Source organism: Mangifera indica, chromosome 12 (genome assembly GCF_011075055.1).
Source record: "Mangifera indica cultivar Alphonso chromosome 12, CATAS_Mindica_2.1, whole genome shotgun sequence".
Taxonomy (NCBI): Eukaryota; Viridiplantae; Streptophyta; class Magnoliopsida; order Sapindales; family Anacardiaceae; genus Mangifera; species Mangifera indica.
In genome coordinates, this window is record NC_058148.1 from 12,029,475 (window position 1) to 12,054,137 (window position 24,663).

Below are 24,663 nucleotides of genomic sequence, written 5' to 3' on the forward strand. Positions count from 1 at the left end.
TATTCTACACGGTATTGCTTTTACTTTTCACAACTTAACCACTTTATATCTCCTTTTGTCGAGTTCCAGCGGCGGGCCAACCAGCTGAATACTTATTTCTTCTCGGTTTTTGTCTTTGTATTGAAAGATCTCCTTCTTCAGTTTTAGCCGGCTAAGGTTGCTTTCTTGTTCTGTCCGTATTATAACTGTACATAGGAAAACATGATTCCATTCACACAATCATATCATAAGAGATATTTATTGAATCAATTATACTGCTCCTACCCTCCATAGAATTTGGATTGAAAAGAGAAATGGGAACCATCCTTCCAAATTCAGTGGATACATCAGCTGAGGAGAAACAAGAAGAGTCCAACCGTCCAAAACAACTTGATGCTGGAGCACTTTTTGTGCTTAAATCCAGAGGTCACAAGAGAAAGAAGAAAAATACTCATATGTTTATTTGACTTTGCTGATGGATTCTAATCTTGTTTATGGCTGCAGGGTCATGGTTGCACTGTGGATATCATTTGACAACATCCATCGTAGCTCCAGCTCTTCTGAGTCTTCCCTTGGCACTGTCATTGATGGGCTGGTTTCCCGGTGTCCTGTGTCTCAGTCTGTTAGCTCTTATAACATTCTACTCTTATAACCTCTTGTCACTGGTTTTGGAGCACCATGCACAGCTAGGACAGCGCCAGCTTCGCTTTCGCGACATGGCAACACATATTCTAGGTTGGGAAAGTGAAGTTAATACAATTGAATGAAGATTCTGTAGTTTTACCGATAACAGTTCGTTGTCATCTAATCTAGGGTTTAGTGTTTAGGGCCTGGATGGGGCAGATATTTCGTAGGCCCAATTCAGTTTGGTGTCTGCTATGGCGCGGTTATTGCTTGTATTCTTCTTGGGGGACAAAGTCTCAAGGTCAGTGTGTATTCTTCTTGAGGCAGATAACTTTCTGGGACTTCTTCAAATAAACTGTCTTTTTTTTGTTTGTGGCAGAGTATTTACTTGCTGTCTACTTCAAGCAGAACAATGCAGCTCTACCAATTTGTTGTAATTTTCGGAATCCTGATGCTAATTTTGGGACAAATTCCATCCTTCCACAATCTGAGGCATATCAATCTGGTTTCTCTGATCCTTTCTCTATCTTATAGTGCATGTGCCACAGCTGGTTCCATATACATAGGCAAGGAATGCCAACAAATTCTGAAATAAAAAATAGCTTTTCCTTAAAATCCATTTCATTTAACTAACTATGATTTTCTGCAGGAAATTCTAAAAACAGGTCTGCAAAGGACTATGCTATTAAGGGAAGTGCACAGAATCAAGTCTTTGGCGCCTTTAATGCCATTTTGATCATTGCTACCACATATGGGAATGGAATTATTCCTGAGATACAGGTTCCTTTATAATATGAATGTTGATTTTCTTGCAATAGAAATTAAAAGGAGGTTAGCAGTTGTTTCAAAATAATACAAATTTCTGAAAATTTCCATGTTTCCAGGCAACTTTAGCGCCACCAGTGAAGGGGAAAATGCTCAAGGGATTATGTGTGTGTTATGCTATTGTAATCTCCACCTTTTTCAGTGTTGCGATTTCTGGATATTGGGCATTTGGGAATAATCAGGCCCCCGGAATAGTTCTTCAGAATTTTATAGTGAATGATGAGCCTTTGTTGCCCAGATGGGTTCTCTTGATGACCAATGCTTTTACAGTTCTCCAAGTGGCTGCTGTTTCAGTGGTAAGGCTTGCCCATTCCCTGCCATGTCGAAAATGAAAATCAATATGTTCCATGACCAAATTTGATGATTTTGGTCTGCAGGTTTACTTGCAGCCAACAAATGAAGCCTTTGAAAAGAAATTTGTAGATGCAAAGATTGAACAATTCGCCATTAGCAATGTAGTACCGAGGTTGTTTTTTCGATCATTATCTGTGGTCATCGCCACAACTGTTGCCGCAATGTTTCCCTTTTTTGGAGACTTCAATGCAGTGCTTGGAGCATTTGGATTCATACCTCTGGACTTTGTTCTGCCAATGGTCTTCTATAATGTCACTTTTAAGCCTTCCAAGCGGACACTAATTTTCTGGGGAAACACATCTATTGCTATCATCTTTTCGTTGGTGGCAGTGGTGGGAATAATATCCTCTATTCGGCAGACGATCCTTGATGCCAACACCTATAGCTTCTTTGCCAACATGTAACCATAACCTGTATTTACTTTGATCTGGAATGACTACGTTAGAAAAGTTTAGAAGTATGAAATTTATGAGCAACGCAAAAGGAATGTGGAGCAATTTATAAAATTCTGTAGCTTCCTTGTTAAATGCAGTAATTGGGTCATTATCGGTAGCCATAGCCATAACTATTGCTGCAATGTTTCCATCATTCAGTGACATAAATTCAGTAATTGGAGCATTTGGATGTCTGCCTCTAGACTTCATTTTGCCAATGGTCTTCTATAATATAACGTTCAAGCCCTCCAAACGCAGCCTGACTTTCTGGTGTAACATACTGGTTGCTATAGTCATTTCAGCTTTGGCAGCTCTTGGAGCAATATTATCAACTAGGCAGATAATTGTTAATGTTGCCAATTACCTCAAGACAGAGCCCAATTACCTCCAACTACGATAAATCGTCTTTAGCCGTCAGACCATCCCCCCTCCTGTTTTATCTATTTCTCTTCTTTTTTCAATCGTTTTCAATTGAAACGAAGACAAATATTATCATAATTAATATACATAATATAATTTGTATCAAGATATTATAATCACATATAAATTTATATTATAAAGTATTAAAACCCAAATTATATATATTTAATAAAATTAAGATCTTCTTCTAACAACAAATTTTAATATGTCACATAATTAATTAAAAATAGACATATGATATGAAGAGCTTAGATTCAAAGATAAACCCTAATTTATATAACATGTTCATCATAGTTTATTAAAATATTAGACAAAGTGTAAAAGACATCAAATTTGTCAAATAATTATATTTTAACTTCATAATAAGCAAAGTTAGGATATAACAGAAGAACAGTAATATTGCTACATAAATTTGAAGTTTGACGTTTGCTTTTTGGTTAAGGCTTAGGATATATTAGTAATTTATCTTTTATTATTTATTTTAGTTTTTCAATAATAAAGATTAGATAATCTTATATTAATAATGACAATTTGATAAGTAATGTAGGTGATAATTTGATTATCACCTCTATCTTTATTATTAAAAGATTATCAATATAATCTCAATTTTATTATAATTTATTTTTATTTATTAATTTTTTAGAACTAAAATACTCTTATTTTTAATTAATATAATAAATAATATGACATATATTTTTAAAAAATTATATTCAAAAATATTTAAATAAAATTATATTTTAGTATTTTTTTATTACTTCTAATTAAACATAATAATTATTTATATATATCAAATTTTATTAAATATAATAATAATTTATATCTAATTATCTTTAACATAATTTATCTTTAAAATAATCTTTTAATTTTAATAATAAAATACTTCTTAAATCAAACAACCCCTTAAATACGGCCTTCCATATTCCCTCTTAAGAGTGAAACTCCAACTACTTTTTCCCATCTGTAAGTTATAGAAACTTTGACTAACTTCTTTATAATTAATTATAATTAACACAAGCATTTACCTTCGTTCACACCCATCCAACCATTTTAATCATCTTCCTAATCCTACCTTAGCCTGCTTGGCCAACACAACTATGTTTTCGAATTGATTTAACAGCCCACAAGTAACAAAAATAATAAAGAATTTTTTAGGTTCAAATTAGTTCATTTAATATGTTAAAATATGAGATTTTTTTCCAATCAAATATTGTGACATGATCTTGGTTTATTTTGATCCATTGTTTCAATGAGAATTTGTTATTGTTATATAATTTTGAATAATATTATATATACAAATAAATTTTGATAATTTAGTTATATGATTTAGTATGATAATATATTATTTAATAATTTTAAATTAATATAACTAATAAATAATTATATGTCAATACATCAATTTATATGAATAAGTTAATGAGTTTTGTTTATAGATATAATTTTAGAATAATATTAAATATATAAATAAATTATACAAATTTATTTATATAATATAATGTGATAGAATCTAGTTCTGTAATTTTAAAGTATAAAAAAAATAAATAATCACATTATCCGTTCACAAAATATTAATTTAATTTATATAATTAAATTTATTTATACACGTAATTTTATTTATAGTTTTATTATACGTAAATATATATATCACTTACACAAATGTATAACATTTAGATAAGAACAAAATCTAAGGAAATTTTTGGGATTGGGACATTGAGAATCTCCTCCTTTGACCATTGCTGGCTGTGGAGATTTTTATGAGTGAAGTGAAAAAAATAAAAATATTAAAAAAAAAAAGGTAAAAAAGAAGGAGAATAATGAGGGTTGAAAAAAATATGAGAAAGTGAAGGGGGTTGAGAAAGCAAAAGCAGTCTTTAATCTCACTGGTTTCTTTTCTACTAATTTTCTGCTTTCCTTTGTAGCCCGTGTGGCTCTACTCCGCTTCTCTTGCCTCCTCTCTGTTCTCTGTCATAATTCATTTCTCAAAATTCCAACCTTTTCCAGCTTCACCATCTCTTCATGTGATCAGTAAGTGCTTGTTTTATATTATTTGTTTTTGTTTATTGGATGGATGCTCAAATGGGGATCGTATGTATTGTGAAATTTGACAAAAGGGCTTTCTGGGTTGTTGATTGTTGACGTCTTTGTTGAAGGATAATCACGGGTTCTTTTGTGAATAAATAACGTTACGATAATGCCATTTTCGTTTCTGTTTTAGCATGTATGTTCATGAATTCTTTGCCACAAAGAGAAAGTTTCCAATATTCTTGTGAATTTTGCCCCTTTTTCTTTGTGGTCTTAGTTCTCAGTTAGGATATAGCAAGTTGTTGTCCAAACAATATGTTGAAGAAGTTGTGGATGCTAAGTTTCTTTTTCTTGAAAGATGTCGAGTTCAACTAGTTGAGTAAAGGTGGGATCTGTTTTTGGATCCTGGAATTATTAAAATTATACTTCCAGGTTCCAATTCCCAATATTTTTTCTGAATTTTTGAGTGAATTGTAAGAGATCAAGTCCATTTGTTATGTATATTCCTTTCTAGTTTCAAAATTCGGAGTACTTTTGATTATGAGAGGTGCTTTCTGGAATTTTAATGAGTCATAATAAGTTGCTTGCTTATGGATTTTGACTAGGATCGATTTTGGGTAATTAATGTGTATATATATTTTTTTATCATTATCAGAGTTTCTGGGGGTGAAAGATGGTTGCAGAGTCTTGGTTTCGTAATTTGTGGAAAATTCCTCGAAAACATGAGGCAAGTCCTCCGAAAGAGGTGATTGGAGTATTAGCTTTCAAAGTTTCCAGCTTGATGTCTAAGTTGGCTCATCTTTGGCAATCTTTAAGCGATAAGCAGATTGCCAGGTTGCGAGAGGAGATTATCAACTCTGTGGGTATAAAAAAGCTTGTGTCGGAAGATGAAGATTTCATTGCAAATTTAATACGTTTAGAGCTGATAGAGGATTTGGCCCATGTGGCAAAATCTGTGGCCAGGCTAGGGAAAAAGTGTAATCATCCTGCTTTGAAGAGTTTTGAGAATGCTTACGAAGAATTGATTAAGATTGGTGCTGATCCATTTGGATGGGTTTTTACATTGAAGAAGATGGAAAAGAAAGTTAAGAAGATGGAACGTTTCATTTCGATAAATGCCACTTTGTACCAAGAGATGGAAATGCTTTCAGATCACAAACAGACTCTGAAGAGAATGAAGGGTAATGATAGTGACCCGGAGAATTTGCTTGAATTTCAGAAGAAGGTTGTGTGGAAGGAGCAGGAGGTCAAGATTCTGAGGGAGGCCTCTCTTTGGAATAAAAGCTATGATTATACAGTTCTCCTTTTGGCAAGATCACTATTCACATTATTTTGTAGGGTCAAAGAACTCTTTGGAGTCAACTCAAGTGTAGATGATGATTCTAAAGATTTCACTTCTGATTATATGTACCACAGCCACTCACTTTCTGCATTAATGCAGTCTTCAGTTCATCCATCCGATAATTCTGGCATTGCTAGATTTTCTTCGGGTCCCCTTGGAATGTTTACTAGTAATGCAGGCCCAAATTCAAAACTTAAAAATATGAATAATTACCATTCAGGTCCTCTTATTGCTGCAAGCACAAAATCAGGTCTTCTTTCTGGAAAGAACAACCATGTCAACTTCTTTTCAGGACCCCTCGGGCAATCAACTGTAAATCAGGTCCAATTTTAGGGAAGGATGTTAAAAGTGGCAAGAAGATGTGGAAGATTCGTGACATTTCACTTGGCTTTAATGGGAAGAAACCACCAACTAAAACCAACCGATTGACTCAAGTGGGACCATTCAAAGGATGCATGATTGCTGCTGACGGTTCTTCCGCCAATTATTATTCAAGTTCAGGTGCTGTACATTTGCGAATTTTCAATGGTGCCAAAGATGGCATTGCAGACCGCCTACCTCAGGAAAATTCAGTTTATACTAAATTCTCAGTCTTAAATTGCACGGGCAGGCTTTTGGATGCTCCTCCCGAAACTCTTGGTGCTGCTGCTTTGGCTTTGCACTATGCAAATGTAATAATTGTCATTGAGAAGCTAGTGGCATCCCCTCATTTGATTGGTCATGATGCAAGAGAGGACTTGTACAATATGTTACCTGCAAGTGTACGGGCTGCACTGAGAGCACGATTAAAGCCTTACACAAAGAGCTTGGCTACATCAGTTTATGATACTGTGCTTGTTGGAGAGTGGACAATGGCAATGGTGGCAATATTGGAATGGTTGGCTCCACTTGCTCATAATATGATAAGATGGCAATCTGAACGGAGCTTTGAGCAGCAGAACTTAATTTCCAGGACAAATACTCTTCTAGTACAAACCCTCTACTTTGCAAATCAAGAAACGACAGAAGCAACAATCACTGAGCTTCTTGTTGGCCTTAATTATGTGTGGAGATTCAATAAAGAAGTCAATGCAAAAGCTTTGGAGGAGTGTACCAGCGGTAGAATATTTGATGAATGCCTGGGCCTTGAAGGGTAAAGATGATTTTCAGACTCTGGTAATCAGATATACAAATCCCATTTGCCTAAAAAGTTGACTGGCTTTAGGGGTCATAAGGTTGCAGTTGCTAATCTCCTGTCTAGTCCATTAAGCTTCTCCATCATAACCACAGTGTACGTTAAAGCCATACAAACACTATCAGAGTTCTTCATACTGAAAAACACTTGGTGAGTTGAAGATATAGTTTGAAATTTAAACATTATGTTTCTGGTGAGTACTATAGCGGCTCCTCTATATGCTTGGATTGAGCTATTGTTCAATGATGTAATTTGTATATTTACAGGCGATATACTTCTTGTAATATTAATGTAAATCGTCCATGTTAGGCTTTTCATTCATGTATGTGGGACTACTCATGCCTATAAATGCAATTGTATGACATTTTTGCCGCAGTTTGCAGAAACAAGATCCCAGATTCTATTCTGCTTTAAACCTTTGTATGGGATTAGCATGTCATATTTTGAAGGGATTTCCTCTACTTTTGACTGCTCAAGCTACGTTGAAGGGACAATTATTATCAGATATTGTAGGCATCATATATCAACAATTTGATCCGGTGATACATATAAACACATTGCCCTGACGGAGGTAACCCATTTCAGTTGAAGTCTTCTATTATAACTACTTTGGTTGATATCCCATAAGTTATTATGATTTTTTTTATAACATTTTAATTTGTATCAAATTTAAAAATTTTATTTTGTTACATAAACTTGACTTAATATTTTTATATATATTAACATCATTTTAATAAATTAATTATAAAAAATACTAGATCAAATTTATTTTAAAATTTTGACTCAATATGTATAAAATTTGATTAATTGAATTTAATAAAATCTGGTAAAGAGATTTTGGGATAATGATGTAGATTTAAGTGTTTAATTTAGAAATGATATGATATGATCATTTTTAAATTTTGTTAGATAATAAAACATATTCACTGTTTATCCGAAAAAGGGGGTTTTGGAAATATGCTCTTACAATAATTATTTGATTTTAGCTATTCACAAATAATAAAAATAAATACATTTGATCATATTATAAACGTAACGTAATGTAATTAACTTTCTTTATTCTTGAATCATATCATTGAGACTTTACCATAAATCTTATGGCATCCATAAATCATATTAAATTTGATGTCTCCTATCTCATAAATTCATAAAATTTGTTGTGTCTATTGAACAATAATTTATCATTTTTTTTTTTTGACAAATAATTAAAGGCATTAAGTAGGCCACATGTGTTTAGTATTTTTAGGCAATTAATTTGCTAAATGCCAATTTACAATAAGACACATTCAATACTAAATTAATTCATTAATATTATTTTATAGAGAAAAGGACTAGTTCTCGTCCAACTTTTAACCCATTCTTAAACCCATATCTATAGAAGATGAAAATCCAAACTTTTATCTATGACCAAATTTTTGTTAAATTTTTCTGTTAAAAGAAGGGATAAAATAGTTATTTTACTATTTATATTAAAAATTATAAAGTTTATTACTTTTCGCTCCTTCAAGGTTTTAAAAACTAATATTTCACCTTTACCTAAAGTTTTTTAAACTTTGAAAAGTAACATTTTCACCCCCAAACCTAGAGTTTCTATATTTTTTAAAACTTGTCACCCCCCATAACTTTCAAAAATAACAATTTTATCCTCACTTTTCAACTTCATCTTCCAGTGTTGTCTCCGACTTTTTCCTTCTCCTGTTGTAATGACGGTGGTGCAATGAAAAGATTTTTATCTCCTCGTCGTATGGTGCAACGAAGAGAAGATCTCTTCGTTGCACAGTGATGCGACAAAGAGATCTCTCTTCATCATTTTACCATTTTTTCTAATAGAAAATTTAAACGGCAATTCGATCATGAGTCAGAGTTTGGGTTTTTCATCTTCTGTGAGTGTGACTTGAAATTGGGCTAAAATTTGGGTGGGAAATAACCCTTTTCCCTATTTTATATTATCAAGTCACAAACATGTTGAAAGGCTAACAGACTGTTTTCCTGAAATAATAAATTTTCATTTTTAATTTTAAAAATAATTTTTTTATTTTTTAATGACAAAAGTAAATAATAAATAAAATTTTAACTTTTTAAAATTTAAAAGGTGATAAATAGTCTTTTGACTAAAAAAAATCATAATTTTTTAGAAAAAATAATTGATAAAAAAACCTATCAAGTTAAAAAAAAATCTTAATTTCTATTATTTGGGCTATTTAATTTTTTAAAAATTTTATGTTTTAAGTAATTTTATTTTATTTTAGATATTGAGTTAATTTTTTTAAACTTGAGATAATTTTCTTAATATTGTAAAAATTTATTTTTTAAGGATAATTTGATCTTTATACTGGTCAAAATAAATCTAACAGTTTAATTTGATTTAATTTAAATATACCTAACGATTAATTCGGAATTTGTCAATTTCGAAAACCACAAGAAGATAATTTAGATTTATAATTTATATGTTAATATAGTAAATAAAGTGGTGGTGTTTCTCCCTGTGGGTCATGTCATGTGGCTAAAAGACAAGAAGCAAAAGCCTACACGGATCGCGCGCGAGTTGAGTCGAGTCGCTACGTTTCCTTTGAACGTTATTTACGTCACTGCCCGTCTCTTTCTTTCTTTCTCATCTTTTGCCTTCAATTTCAATCCAATAACTTCGCAAAAAATCATGTTATAAATTCGAAAAAACGAAATTACGTTTTCCCCCTCTTCTTCGCTGTAGCTAATGCATGGCAGCGCCCAAGCCAAGTTCAAGTCGGTCAACCTCTCTTCGCGGCTCCTCGGAGTCGGAGAAGCTCGAAGGAACCGCCGGCTGGGACGCACTTGAATGGACCAAAGTTGAGGTCTGCATTCCTCTCTTTCAATTCTAGAGTTTTTTTTTTTTAATTTATATTTTTTTGGTGATTTGTTTTTTATGTTTGTGTTTTATTTTTAATAGCCGAGGGTCTCGCGTGCTAATCTTGATATGTTGCTTGACGCTGAGCGAGTTGTAGTTGAGGTACGCTATATTTGTTACCAGAATTTTTATTTCTTTTACCATTATTGTTGTGGCCCGGTAATGTTGTTGTTATTACTAATATATAAATCATTTATCAGTGTGTTTGGGCATTAATTTTAGTATTTCAATATTTTTTTTGTCGTGACCTGTTGACTTTCTTGTAAATCATGTCTTTATATAATTGATTATGTACAGTTTCTGATAAATTAATTGTGTGTGGTTCGTAATCTATTTTTTTGTATCTTTAATTACTTGTTATTGGTATATTGAAGTGTATAAATGAGGTTAACGTTATTGAGCTTTGGACTTTGTATTCAGGGATATGGTGTTGTTCTTGTTAATACTGATGAGGCTGGTACTTTGATTGTGACGAATTATCGTATTCTGTTTTTGGTAAGTGCAATATGAAAACTTTCTGCTAAGCTTCTACTTGCTTTATGTTCATAAATTTAATTGTTTTGATGTGCATTGCATATTTTCACACCGGAAGCAGTTGTATGTCTTTACTTTGATGAATTTGCTATCTTTTTGCTCATATAAACAAGTTTATTTGAAAGAGCACATGGGGTGTGTAGGAGCTGCAAAGCAAGTAGAACATCTTATTCTGTTTAGAAATAATTAGAAATTTATTTTTGTGTGTTTATGTTAATTGTACTTCTTTGATTTCTAGGATGTCTGTGTATGTGTCAAATAAATTTCAGATTTTCAGTTTACTGTACACTGCAGCAATAATGTGTTGCAACCTAAACCTTAAATCACTGTTATGGACCTGCACAACGCTAATTTACATGTTATTGTCATACTAGTGTTTGCATTAGTGCAGATGACATAAACAGTCAGCTATAGGAGTCTAATTAGCTTTTATTGTCTTTCACTGATTTGTTTTGCATTGATATCAAACTGTTGCCTATAAAGCCTGTTTTGATGAATGGTATGACTTGCCAGAAGGGAAGATAATAGACAGAGGAAGAGAAGAAACAATATGGAGAGACATAGAAATTCTTTCTTTTGAGGGTTGGGATTTTTTGTTGGTATTAGTGTTGTGACTTTGTGATGAAAGGCTTGGTGATTATAAAATGGACAGCTTTTTGTGTTGTTTGGTTGCATTACATGATATCTATGGTTTGAAGAATGTTTGATTTGGATCTATAAATATTTATCTAGATCTATTATCTGTTACTTATCAATTTAATGAATCGATACTTTATCTTACCTTTTACAAGAGCGAAGGAACCAGAGCTATTATAGCACTTGGCACTATACCAGTAGCAACTATTGAGAAGTTTAGTAAGATGGTATGCCTTTAATAACCTTTTCCCCCATTTATGTTCGTAGTGTTATGTTTATATATATTGTGGCAAGTTTTGCGGGTAACTTCATTTATAATAGTTGTTGAATATTTAATGGATTTAAACTTCAACATTGTGTTCATCTGTTTCTATATATGTGTGTGTGTGTGTCTGCGTGTTAGTATATTGTTTGTTTATGTTAAAATCTTTGAGGGATCTATGTAGGTTGCAAAGACTCAATCAGCCCCTCGTCACACCGAAAAGTCTCGATCTCGGCGACTTCTCCAGGTCATTGGTATGCTCTTAAGAATTATCTTCTGTTCAACTGAATCTTTTAGACTGTGTAAAAGTTAATAATATAACTGAATCTTCTCTGTACATATGGTAATGGTTCCTCTCATGTTTTGCAGGTAAAGATATGAGAATTATTGTCTTTGGTTTCCGCCCAAGAACAAAGCAGGTCAATTTCCTGTGTGAAAAAAATTAAATAATATCTTAAAGTCAAGTGAATAAAATGGAAGGAATGATTTTGTGATAAATGTTTTAACATATCGGATCTCAATTTTTTTGCAAAAGTGCATTATTATTGTTATAACATTTACTTGTTATTGTTCTCTTTTATGTCCTTGATTTTTATTGTCATGTGTAGTTATCAAATGAAATTATTGATTTTACAGAGGCGTGCTGTATATAATGCATTAGTGAGGTGTACAAAGCCAGCAAGAATATGGGATATATATGCTTTTATTTCTGGGCCTTCCAAATACAATAATACTAACCCAAAGGTGCGCTTGCTAAATGAGTATTTCCGTCTACTCGGAAGAAGTTCTTATTGTGCATCGGTGGATATGATTGAAGATGGATCATATAGAATCTCTAACGAGTTGTGGAGAATATCTGATGTAAATTCCACCTACACATTGTGCCAGAGTTATCCATTTGCTTTGATTATTCCAAGAAACATTAGGTGTGATTTTGCCATTCAGTCCAGTAATTTTTTGTCCTGGATGTTTCAAGGTTTACTTTTTATTTATGCGGCTTAGTTTTTATGTATGCTTGATCTATAGAATTAAATACTTTGTTTAATAACTGTTTGTAGTGATCAAGAAGTGCTCCAGGGTTCCTCCTTTCGTGCAAAGTGCCGGTTGCCTGTAATTTCATGGTGTCATCCAGGTATGCCATGAATCTAATTTATCTCTAGATTCTTTGTTGTGATTTTTTTAGTTCATGCCTTGATATATTTGTTGAATTATAGGAACGGGAGCAGTACTTGCACGTTCATCTCAACCCCTAGTTGGTCTTATGATGAATATGAGGAGGTATCAAAGTCACCACATAAGACTCTCCATGCGATGACCACAAAGAACACATACTGGAATGCACACAGCATGCTGATTATTTTTTGAAAATGTTTACATTTTGAGGAGTTATATTTATGTACTCTTACATTTCATGCAGTAATGCTGATGAAAAGATTGTTGCTGCCCTGTGCACTCAACTTGCTAGTCTAGGGGCAACACGAAGGTATTTTTGTTCAATTTTTTCTGCTTTTATTATTTTTCACTGTGTTATTTCTTTTGTTGTGTTTCTTTTCCCACATAGTTCACATGACATTTCCTAATGATTTGATGCTGATTCGAACAATTTCTTGTATGTCATTGAATATATATATATATATTCCTAATTGGATAAGAAAGGGTAATTACTTTTTTACTGACAGACATATTTAGTTTCTAGAATCAATCATTGTCATCAACTCTTTTTTCATATTTACTCTGGATTCAAATTCATTATAGTGAGACATTTTTTTGTCTGAATAACTTGTTTCATTGTTACTTATGTTAATTATCTTTCCTATCAGGAAGTTATATATTGCTGATGCAAGACCAAGAAAAAATGCTTTGGCAAATGGGGCAATGGGGGGTGGCTCTGAGTCGTCTTCAAATTATTTTCAATCTGAGGTCTGTCAAAGGTTTGAGCTGTGTCCAATAGTGCATCTATTGATCATGTATTTTGAAATAGTTAACTTCTGCTGCTGATATTCCTTTTGTCGTATTTTTCATTAGATAGTCTTTTTTGGGATAGACAACATACATGCAATGAGAGAGAGTTTTGCTCGGCTTAGAGAGTACTTGGACACTCATGGAACTACATCTGATGGGATGTCATCATTCTTGGTTAGTCTTGGAACCTTAAAAAAAAAAAAAAATCTAATTTCCTCTTTTTTCACCTAGTGTTACATTAAATTTACTATGAAGAATATCTCTCTTTGGCAGAGGCTGCAACCTGCTTGATTTTTTTATGAATGTGTATGTTAGGAAAAATATCTACTTGATCCATACTTCACATGTTGAGTTGGGTGCCATCTCATTCTACTTGTCTGTTGTACCTTGAACTTGAATCATTAACTTTAGAATCATATCCATAATGGCTGGAAGTCCTGAATTCTTTTAATTTATACTATTGGGATATCCTTAATATATGAGTTCAGAAAAATGGAATCGTATAATTATCTGCTTGCTTTCAAACATATGCTTTGCCACTTATTCTGTTTGCTAATTTCATTAACAGAGACATGGTGGTTGGACTTGGGGTGGAGGCAATCTAAGTAGTATGTCGGCATCAGTTTCAACCCTTGGAGATAGTGGTTGGTTAATACATGTTCAGAGTATCTTGGCTGGTTCAGCTTGGATTGCTGCTCGTATTGCTTTGGAATCAGCATCTGTGCTTGTACATTGCAGGTTAGAAGTTTGATGTCATATTATGTTTCAGTGATCTGGTTGGGGGTGTGTGTATCAATTTCCAAATGATTTATTAAAAAATGAGAGTCAGTGATCCTCAAGGGGATGGTCTAGTTCCTTAGTTTTCTTGCGATATAGCTAAAGCATTTGCTTATAATTTCCAATATGCAAGTTATGGTTTATCAAGCCGTTTCCCTTTTAGATTAATCCCTGATTAATCTCAAACCAATTTAACTTGAACTCTGTGATAACTTTGATATTCTATGTTGTAATTTGGCTATTTAACAAGATGAAAAAAATGTATTTTTGGTCTTAAAACCCAAAACACTTGGATTTTTAGTTTTGCCTGCATGCCATTTTGTATTTTGACCTGTATATGTGTCTTTTTTTATGTGCAGTGATGGTTGGGATAGAACAACTCAGTTGGTTTCTCTTGCTACTTTATTACTTGATCCATACTATCGAACATTTTCTGGGTTTCAGGTAGTATTTTTTATGTGTAAATTTAACACTCTTGCGAATATCTTCTTTTCTCATGTTACTACAAAGAGCCTCTTAAGTAATATTGTATTTGAAAAAAAATTGATATTAGAGAATTTCTGTTGTTGTACCACACTTCATGTGGTCCCTTTAATTTTAGCTGTAATATCTGTACCTTTTTATCTACGTCTCTTCATTTCATTTTAGAAGTGTCAGAATCTAAGTATTTGGAATAAATATTTTGTTCTTCTGCTCAACATCTTTCAGTGTTGCTTTTATATCATTATTCGCTGGCACCTGTACAGTTGCCCTTGCCACATGAACTATACCTTTTTTTTTTTTTAATGTAACTTAAATATATATTTTTCATCTTGATACAGGGACTTGTGGAAAAAGATTGGCTAGCGTTTGGCCATCCATTTTCAGATCGTGTTGGAATGCCAACACTATCTGGAAGTGGTGATGTGCCTTTTGAATTATCTAGGCATTATTCTACTGGGAGTTTAACATCATGCCAGTCATCTAGTTCATTCTCATCTCAGGCTCAAAGTGCTTCTCATGGACAGAATAACTACTCTCCCATTTTTTTGCAGGTGCTTGCATTAATGCTTAGATTATTATTTAGTAATGCGGTAGAATCTTCATTTATCATTATATTATACCATTCTCCCACATGTATCCTGGTCCCTGCATTAGTAGTTAGATATTACTTAGTAAGAGAGTAGAATCTGGGGAAGGATCCATGCAACCATGCTTTTTACGATGATATCGTGTTTGGTAATTCTTTCTTGTGCATATGTTGTTAGAGACAAGGTTCATTCACTATAAATTGATTTCATGACAGAAGGCAGCCAAAGTACTTAGGGTTTCTGTAGACCTTGCATGTGGCCTTTCAATAAGGCATAAAAGGGGTGAATGTCTTCTTTAGACCCTACTTCAATCTGAGCTGAAAAGCTGATATACAGTTCAATATAGTTGTACAGGCCTGCTTAGGCTCCTTGTATGGTGTTGAAGCAAGATTTTGTTTGCTCAGGCCTCTGACACACCAGCATAGTTCTTTTCCAGCTTGTAGTTCAGTGGCAAAATTTTCCTTAAACATAGTTTCTGGTGGTTCAGTATTTTTCTTAATTACCCATGTCAGGTTGGCTGACCTGTTAGGCCTGTTGTTTGCCCCACAAGGTCTGGTTTTTGATTCCGCTCATGGTCACCTACATGGCCAAAGGCCATTGTTTCCCACTTCACAAAGATTGTAGGGTTCAGTGGGTCCCCAGTTTTGAAATTGGCTTTGCAAAAGGGGGTCAGGAGATTTGTGAATTATTAAAAAAAAGAGTATTTTCTTAATTGTCAACTTCAAGCCTAAATTTTATCTTTGTCAATTTCTGTTGGTACTTGTAAAAGTGAAGCCGAGAAAGGTTAAAGTGTCAGGCTATTTAGCACCAATGTTACATGTTACATGTTTCTCTAGTAGAAAAATGACTTCTCTGATGTGTGTTACATGTTTCTGCAGTGGGTTGATTGTGTTTCACAGTTGTTACGGATGTATCCTTCTGCTTTTGAGTTCTCCTTGGTATGCATTCTTCTTCCATCAAGAGATGCATTTCTTATTTTTATAACCAAGCTATCATAGTCTTTTGATGTGCTGATTGGCTCTTTTGTCATTTTTCCTTTGCTTTGGTTAATTTGCTGAGAAAACTGATGACTGATTTGTCCTCTCTTGGGTGCTTCAGGCTTTTCTGGTGGACTTTTTGGACTGTGTGCTTTCTTGTCGCTTTGGAAACTTCTTGTGCAACAAGTAAGTTGCTTTTTTTTTTACCCCCCATTTGTGAACTTTACAAGCAATGGTTTTACATGAGTGAGAGTTGGTCATCTTTGTGTCAAGTTTGAGTTCCTTGGATGATGGATAGAATGGTTAGTAAGGTGTTACGTTACCAAGCTAAGAGGATGAAATTACAAGAGAGTATTGTCTAGTAATCAATATTTTCATAGTTAAACTGGATATCGATCTGGTCAAAGGAGTGGTTCCAACCGGTGATCAGACTGATTGACCGGTGGTTGGACAGATAAAATATTTAAATATATTTTAAAAATAATATTTAAAACAATTTTGTATAATTAATCATTAAATATATAATATAAATTGTTTTAACATAAAAATATACCTAATTTGATAACACACATTCTTTAAGTTGAATTTTTTCTGCTGAACTGGATTTGACTGAAGTCAAACCGTGAACCGGGTGGTTTTAGTGTTTAGACCACAGTTCAGTCCAGTTCAACTGCTGGAGTGGTTTTTATGCAAACAGTTTTTGTTTTGTTTAGTGGGTGATGATTCGATCGGTTGGACTAGCCTGTCTAGTATGAATTTTAAACCCTTGGCAATAATGATGCTTGTCAACTTGATATTTGTGGAGATTATGGCGACTAACTTTGGTAATTTATTGAATACTAAATTTAATCTTATCGTTCAGTGAAAAGGAGAGGCAGCAGTGTCGTGTCTATGAAGCTTGTGGATGCTTGTGGAAATATTTGGCTGATTTGCGTTCTTCACAGGAAAAAGCTCATGCTCACTATAACCTATTTTATGATCCATTGAAACATAATGGGCCACTATTACCTCCAGCCGCGGCTTTAGCCCCAACTTTGTGGCCTCAATTTCATCTTCGCTGGGCTTGCCCTTCTGAAGCCCAAGCAGGGGAGCTTGATGCTCAATTCAGGGACATCACTGTAAAATTCCTTGAACTGAATAAGGTAAAGACATTTTACTTGTGAAAAGGGATGGAGTGACAATCATTTTTGTCATACGTTTGGTTTGGAGTCTGTAAATACTCATCTGATTGGTTATTTTCCTGACAGGCAAAAGAAATCGCAGAAAAGAAATCTAGAGAAACTGAAACTGCTGTGGAGTCACTAACTGCAGAGTTGCGAAATGAAAAGCAACTCAGAAGCGCAGCTATGAATTCAGCGAAGAAAGCCAGCAAAGAAAGTGCAGCCATTAAGCGAGCCGTTGAAGCATTAGGATGCAATGTTCATTTTGCTAGCACCGGTGACTGTGCTGTTGACATTGAAAGCAATCCAACAGAAAGTCAAATGAAAGTGTCTGATGGTGCTGTGCAGCATTCTGAGAAATCTGATTTCTCTGTTTCAGTCACAGTCAGGGATGATGTTTCCAGTAACCCAATCGGTCGAGCGTGTGAAGCTTTGTGTCCATTACGCGCACGGGAAGGGGGGTGCAGGTGGCCAGGTGCTGGTTGTGCCCAGCTTGGTAGTCAATTTGTTGGACTAAAAGCAAATTTTGATGCATTTGATCAACTCTCTATCGATGATAGTTATTTCCAATCACAGTGAAACATATTCTTAGCTTAATAAAAGATTGAAGCAGTGGCCTTGGAGATCAAAGCTCAAAAATCTTAGTCCCAACAGATTACAGATTTTTATATGATTCAGTTGAAGGCATAATAGGGTGGCTGTGCATACAATTTTGACCCTTTTCCAATGGTTCTCGGAGTTGTACAGAGAATATAGAGTTAGCCGTTGACTTGGTCCTTCAAAAAGCTTCTAACGATGCCGTACGTGCTACCAGGTCCCATTACATTATCCTATATAGTTTGGTTTTGATGATAGCAAAATTTACAATATCAATCATTTTTTGAATAAAAGGTTATGGCATGTGTACAGGCCTCTTGAATAATTCATATATTATGATGATTTTACAGAATTCATGTACACCAGCACTCATTTGAATGCAATTTTGCATTTGGATAATAAGTTACTATGAGTTTAGTTCTCATACATGCCTTCCAAACACTACATGGTCTGAACTTTTTCACTCAAATTCAGTTAACAGTTGAGTGAACCAGAAAGCTACTTGAAAAGTTCAAGTCCTGTGACTGCTGATAACAACTATTTTAGCTACAAAAAGGATGAAAGAAAAAGAAAACACGTTGCAATAGACTTTATTGTTCATTAACTAAACTGATTTCACATTGATGTAGTACAGTGTAATGCCAAGAAATACTGCATTTTTCGATTTGCCCAAATCATCGACTATATTATGCTGAATGATGATGACCGTCATCAGTTGGAGTGTCTTTGTCATCAGGTAAATCCTTTTTGGCTGCCCTCTCCTTCCTCTCCTTCCACCTTGCCCATACCCACTTCGCAACAAGAAACCCTCCAAGAGCATAAACCTGTAAAAAAATGAAGGGATTTTTTAAGCGATCGAAGCGTAAATAATTGATTTCTTCTAAAAAGATCAGACTAGGAGGAATGAAACAAGAAGCAGACTAACACAGCTTCAAAGAGATTAGCTTGCAAGGGAACTTAGGCCATGATAATGGAAGGAGCAATATGAGGCCAAGGACAAAACTATCGGCACAAACAGCTTTCTCAATACAACAGAAAAAGAAGACAAAAGAGAAGCATTATGAATAATACAATTTGCTGAGGAATTCGTATCCCTCTGGTCATTATCGAGTAATCAGCATCTTCAAATGTTACTTCCCTTCCTTATTCCACTCTATATTCTGAACAGAAAAAAATAAAAAGCCAATTATGAAATATACTCATTGAATTACCTACCAACAAATTCAATCCACCAACGAGGATGAGCCATTTAGGCTTCATCCAAACAACTTAGATAGCTAGTAGCTTACTAGAAAACTACAGGGACTTTAGTCACTTTACAACAAGAAACCTGAACATTTGTATTTATAACTTAGAAGAATAGCTCAAAACCCTGATGACAGAAAAATATTCCACTCATTTTAAGGAGATCCCAGCAACAGTCACTTATATGCTGCAGCTTGCGTTAATAACAAAATCTCTACTTGGGACATTCAATTTTGAATGACGTATAAAAGTTGAAAATCTTATTATAGTTGCATCTAAAGATAGCAATCACTTTATATATACTGCTAACCCAGTCTTCTAGGATGTAACCAAGCAAATGGCATGCCTCCCAACATCATAACAGGCAAAAGGTACCAAATCCAAAACTGCTTGCTGAAATTATTTAAATCATTCATTTAGCTATGGAATTAAGGTTTGAGAGCACCTACAGCAGTGCTCAAATCCTCACACCACATAGTTATTCAAGCAAAGCTTGGGCATATAAGATTTATCAGCCCTATCACTGCATTGTCTTAACCATCTTATTAAGTAATTGATGTGTCCCCAAGTGATTGAATAATTTTAAATTAAAATAAAATAATACTCAATCACATGATAATATATCATTTGTATACACATTTTGTGTGCTCATAGTGTGTACATGTACATTGCTCTTTTTTATATCCTATCATTAGATATTAGGTAAACCAGTAAAGTAAAGATAAGGTACATCAGTAAAAAATAGTGCTGATGACACTGATACACAAGAATCGGCCCCTTTACCAAACATCATTCAAGACTGCATTCTTACCTAACTAACGTTAAATAACATTTGTTTCACGGCTGTCTCATTGTTTGGTTAGCCTGGTATCCTAAATGGCTGTTTCATTGTTTTGTTATCCTGGTACCCTAAATTGTATAACTAGACTTAAATGTTCTTCCCATCCCACGATCTAGCACAACATAATGGGATATATTCTCTCAATCTTTCAAAGAAATGGGCGAGAATGTTTTGAGCATTCATTATATCACAAAAAGTATTAATATTCAATGTAAAAGGCGAAGCAATCACTTTTTTCCTTAAATTACTTCTAAAATTAAGAGAATAAAAAACTCCAGCAAATTCAATTGCTTCTCCAAATAAAGAACTCAACAACTATCCATCTATCTCCCTTATAAACATTCAGTCACCGAATAAAAGAGTCCTAAAACATAAAAATCACCTGTCCTAACAGCGTTTCCTCCATTTCCTCGAGAACCAACCAGAAATTACAAGAGAAAACAAACCTGCCAGAGAACGAAAGGGTTGGAAGTCCTTCCGGCCGGCTCTTCAGCCTCGAACTCCAACTGACCCGGTATTAATAGACGCGCAGAGTCCGGAAACCGCACCAAGTTCGGCTTCACACTTACGTTTTCACTTTCTACACTCGCTTTCGGACTCTCTTTAACGCCAGCTGGCTTTATTTGTTTCTGTTCTTTGTTAAAGAAAGGAAGCTTGAACTCAAATTTTGGTAGCAATGAGAGTTTGTTTTGGGAATCTTTTCTTTCGGTAGCGTTTTCGGCGTTTTCAGCCATTACTACAACGAGAGAAACTAAACTTCAGCTAAATTTTGTTTCCAATTTTTAAAGCGGCAGGGAAAGCAGTGTCATACCGTCACGTCTTTAGTAGTTCTCCGGTTTGTTACTCCCGGTTCTCTACGGTTCGCGTAAATACTGTTTACCGCTAATTACCCAAACCCCTAGACACGTGTACACGGTACATCTATTATCTATATATTACAACGTATACAATTATATTTCATAATTTGTGATCCTACAAAGTATATTTGACATAGTTCTGTTTTTGTCACACCATTTATGAAATATATATTAACTTTTATAATTATAATTTTGTGTAATATTTCAGTAATTTAGTATATAAATATTTTAATGAATTATATAATAATGTTTTTAATGAATTAAAATAATTAGGATATAATGATAGAAAATTAAAAAACTTGCAATAATAAAAATCATCTTTTTGTTAGTGAATTGTTAGAACTTTAATTATTATAATTAATGAATATTTATTTATTGTTCTATTAGATTTTTTTTTTATTAAGACACTAATAATGAAGACTAATTGTGTTATTTTGAGCATTTGTTGGAGCAGAAACGTCACAAGATCCATTAAACGAAATATTTTTTTTTTCTCTTTTTTAATAAAATACATCAAAATATAAATGATTGATTGATTAAATTTTCTGATCTAATTTTCCATCATTTTCACAGTGTCCAAACATCCTAAATAAATTAAAAACAAGATAATCAGTGAAAAAGATTAACGTTCTACGATATTTTCAAAACATTCTCATGCATTGCAAAAAAGTCTTACGTTACAGCAGCCAGAAAGATAGCAACATACCAGCCATTGAACTGCGGGATTGCTGTTGTCTTCGACCTCAAGCTTCAAAGGCGGAGGAATTACAGGTTTAGGATCAGAAAATTTCACCACGTCTTGTTTCTGATTCGTGGTAATTTCTTCTTTATAATCAACTGGTACCGTTTCTAATTCAGTCACTGCAGGATCATCCGGTTTCGTTTCTCGGTTGAAGGGAGGAAAGTTGAAGCGGAAGTCTGTGAAGAGCGAGAGTAAGTTTTTGCGACCGTTTTGGTCTTCATTTTTAGTGATGATTTTGGTGTAATTTTCAGCCATGGATAACGTGCTTGGTTGGTCTGGTGGATCTAGCGGTGAAGTTTCGTTTCAAAGTTTTGCTTATTTGTTGGTAATTGCTGGCTTCCTGAAACTACTAGGCCACTTTCTGGAATGTTTTGGGATTGGGTTCACTTTGTTGGATTTGGCCCAATCCAAACGAGAACTAATCTAAGAGGATAAATAAATAAAGAGATTTCAATTTATAGAACAAACTGATTTCAATGGTACAAACCAAATAACCAAAAATTCATTATAAATGATATCTTGATGCTCATATAGGCTTGTTATGGATTATTTTAATTTAGAGATAATAGACTATTTTCTACCCAAGTTTTAATACAAAGATAGATAAATATTTATAGGGTTTTAAAAACCTAAACATTCATCGATACATTAATTGTTATTAAAAAATTTTTTTAAGGTTAAGAATAAAATCATTATTTTATCAATAATATTAAAAAATATATAATTTTAGTCCCACTTTTCTTTTTGATTTTGAAAACTTACTTTTTACCTCCCAACCTCAATTTTGAAAAATAACTCCCCTCTCCCAAAAAAAAAAAACTCCCTAGGGTTTGCTATAAATTCTCATGATAGTGTCGGTCGTAGCCAATCAATTATGATGTCGACAGGTCTTATGTGTGTCTCTTTCTGCTACTCCTAACAATATCAAACGAAGCCTCAATTCGAAGAGATTTTGTCAAATCAACTTAAACAATAAGAATCCATCACATTTTCTATTAATTCTACTTTAGATTTGATGATTATCGAAGAAAACCCATTCTCCTACCATGAACAGGATGGATTCTCATCATCCGGGGTTGATTTTAACCAAGGCTTCATCAATAGTAATAGAGAATGATGCACAAAAAATTGATTGACGTCAAAACAGATTGATCATCATTGTTGTTATCATCAGAGTTTACAACAAACTCTAAGGTTTTGAGAAGGAAAAAATTATTTTTTAAAATTAAAGTTAAAAGATAAAATAAAGTTTTGAAAATTAAAAAAATAAAATAAAATTATATTTTTAATATTATTAATAAAATAATAATTTTAATTTTATTTCTAATAAAAACTTTTAACAACAGTTCATATATACGGAAGAATTTTTAAAACCGGGCAGGTTTGCATAATCCATGGGTGAATGAATAGTCCCTCGGCCTTAATTCAATGATGAAGGAACATGCGAGACCCTTGCCTGGGGATAAATACCGAGGGAGTCAAAAGTTATTAAGGTGTCGGAAAGCACGCAAAAGTATCAAAAGGCAAATTCTTTTATTTTTCTGTCGGCCGAAAGACTTATTCCCCCTTCAAGTATGTTGGCGTCTCGTATTTTCTTTATTAATTTTAAAAATTTTATTTATTTATCTATTAATGGATAAAATTAATTGAGTTTATTAGTTATATTATTTTTTTTTAAATTTCAAAAACTAATATTTTTTCTCTAATCTAAGTTTTCAAAAATTATATTTTTTCTTTAGAGTTTTCAAATTTTCAGATCTAATTTCTTCAGTGACGATCGATGATCTCCAATCACCGTCTCTTTCTCTCCGATGTATCTTTCTTTAGGTCGTGCTCTTTCTAATGCCGTGAAACATTATCGTCGAACAAAACAAGATGAAGAAGAGTCATCTTTGTCAATAGAAACGTCTCACAGTGTCGAAAAGAGTATAGTTAGAAGGAGAACAAGTCAAAGAGGAAGAGACAATGTCTGGAGATCACCAATCATTATCAAAAAATTTGGATCTGAAAGTTTGAAAACCCTAGGAGAAAAATGCAGTTTTTGAAAACTTGAGTTTGAAAAAAATTATTAGTTGTTAGGGTTTAGAGAGGAAAAATAAAATAAAATTTAAGTTTATTTTTAATATTAAATATAAAATACCGATTTTATCTCTAAAATTAATAAATTTAAACACTCATATGTGGGTAAATGAGATTTTTAAAGTTAATAAGAGAAAACTAAAAAAAGCAACCTATTTTGGGTGGGAAAAAGTCCTTTGGCCTTTTCTTTTTTGTTGTAGATTTTCTCCAAAAAAAGAGAAAAATAATAATTATATTTAACAGTTTGTCAAATGCTAATTGACATGCAAAATGAAATTTATTTATTTTATTTCTCAATTTCTCACAGAACTTACAAGTTTTATTGGTTGAAATGTAAAATATTCCAGTCAGGATTTGAAGAGGAAATATGCAAATGTTGACGGAACAAATAGAGACTGATTTTCCAAACAAAAATTGGTAATCTTCAAAGAGAACGAACGAATGTCGCAAAATGATGGCTGAATTTTAACCTAAAAGAGAAAAAATGGATTAAAAAGACTATTTAAAAAGAATAATAAAATTATATATGTTTATTTTAAATACATATTAAAATTATAAATAAATGTCACATCTTTACAAATTATTTTTAGATAATTTTAATTATTTTTAAAATTTAAATCAATGTTTATTGGGTTCCGTCAACTTTGACTTGAATGGAAAGTGGCCCACCTACCCAATCTCAGTATCACAACTTCCAACAAACTAACGATTTTTGTGAATTTTTCAAGTCTATTGAAAGTTAGGATGAAGGATGACAACCTACCCACCCATTATTATGAGTTTAATGCTCTTATTATTTCATTAAGAGTTTAATTAATTCAAATAATTTAAAGAAAGAGGGAAAAATATACTTTTATGATTAATAAGTT

The 24,663-nt window shown here is 33.2% G+C and overlaps 4 protein-coding genes across 5 annotated transcripts; 3 read left to right on the forward strand and 1 right to left on the reverse strand.

The window, feature by feature from the left end:
* Positions 1 to 51: 51 nt before the first annotated feature.
* On the forward strand, positions 52 to 2,334 carry LOC123193026 (GABA transporter 1-like). The gene is made up of 7 exons (XM_044605781.1): positions 52 to 405; positions 484 to 714; positions 807 to 904; positions 983 to 1,169; positions 1,253 to 1,383; positions 1,488 to 1,724; positions 1,806 to 2,334. Exons 1-7 carry the CDS (start codon positions 294 to 296, stop codon positions 2,184 to 2,186), a joined length of 1,377 nt encoding a protein of 458 aa, XP_044461716.1. The 5' UTR covers positions 52 to 293; the 3' UTR covers positions 2,187 to 2,334.
* Positions 2,335 to 4,501: 2,167 nt separating this feature from the next.
* LOC123193363 lies at positions 4,502 to 7,492 on the forward strand. Its single transcript, XM_044606302.1, is given in 3 exon segments — positions 4,502 to 4,658; positions 5,311 to 6,307; positions 6,310 to 7,492. Coding segments are annotated over 2 exon segments (1,803 nt in total). The 5' UTR covers positions 4,502 to 4,658; positions 5,311 to 5,328; the 3' UTR covers positions 7,134 to 7,492.
* A 2,210-nt stretch (positions 7,493 to 9,702) lies between these two features.
* Positions 9,703 to 18,355, forward strand: LOC123192994 (phosphatidylinositol-3-phosphatase myotubularin-1). The gene is made up of 19 exons (XM_044605738.1): positions 9,703 to 10,002; positions 10,098 to 10,157; positions 10,476 to 10,550; positions 11,381 to 11,452; positions 11,672 to 11,741; positions 11,857 to 11,906; positions 12,124 to 12,413; positions 12,546 to 12,619; positions 12,702 to 12,765; positions 12,905 to 12,970; positions 13,308 to 13,407; positions 13,513 to 13,623; positions 14,018 to 14,187; positions 14,586 to 14,670; positions 15,048 to 15,260; positions 16,175 to 16,234; positions 16,395 to 16,459; positions 17,136 to 17,415; positions 17,521 to 18,355. Exons 1-19 carry the CDS (start codon positions 9,889 to 9,891, stop codon positions 18,010 to 18,012), a joined length of 2,511 nt encoding a protein of 836 aa, XP_044461673.1. The 5' UTR covers positions 9,703 to 9,888; the 3' UTR covers positions 18,013 to 18,355.
* A 44-nt stretch (positions 18,356 to 18,399) lies between these two features.
* LOC123192995 lies at positions 18,400 to 22,087 on the reverse strand. 2 transcript variants are annotated; one of them, XM_044605739.1, is made up of 2 exons: positions 21,680 to 22,087; positions 18,400 to 18,854 (listed from the first exon to the last, which is right to left on the reverse strand). In XM_044605739.1, exons 1-2 carry the CDS (start codon positions 21,968 to 21,970, stop codon positions 18,717 to 18,719), a joined length of 429 nt encoding a protein of 142 aa, XP_044461674.1. In that variant the 5' UTR covers positions 21,971 to 22,087; the 3' UTR covers positions 18,400 to 18,716. The 2 variants fall into 2 exon arrangements, with proteins under 2 accessions (XP_044461674.1, XP_044461675.1); XM_044605740.1 differs by lacking the exon at positions 21,680 to 22,087 and adding an exon at positions 20,563 to 20,958.
* Between the last annotated feature and the right edge of the window lie 2,576 nt (positions 22,088 to 24,663).

Bases quoted from the DNA above. Each gene is read 5' to 3' on its own strand.
- LOC123193026 (XM_044605781.1), top strand. From the start codon at position 294: ATGGGAACCATCCTTCCAAATTCAGTGGATACATCAGCTGAGGAGAAA. The intron at 406-483 runs GTCACAAGAGAA...TTATGGCTGCAG, and splicing joins TTTTGTGCTTAAATCCAGAG to GGTCATGGTTGCACTGTGGA. The intron at 715-806 runs GTTGGGAAAGTG...TTTAGTGTTTAG, and splicing joins CATGGCAACACATATTCTAG to GGCCTGGATGGGGCAGATAT.
- LOC123192994 (XM_044605738.1), top strand. From the start codon at position 9,889: ATGGCAGCGCCCAAGCCAAGTTCAAGTCGGTCAACCTCTCTTCGCGGC. The intron at 12,414-12,545 runs GTGTGATTTTGC...AACTGTTTGTAG, and splicing joins ATTATTCCAAGAAACATTAG to TGATCAAGAAGTGCTCCAGG. The intron at 12,620-12,701 runs GTATGCCATGAA...GTTGAATTATAG, and splicing joins AATTTCATGGTGTCATCCAG to GAACGGGAGCAGTACTTGCA.
- LOC123192995 (XM_044605739.1), bottom strand. From the start codon at position 21,970: ATGGCTGAAAATTACACCAAAATCATCACTAAAAATGAAGACCAAAAC. The intron at 18,855-21,679 runs GTATGTTGCTAT...ATTTTTTTACAG, and splicing joins ATCCCGCAGTTCAATGGCTG to GTTTATGCTCTTGGAGGGTT.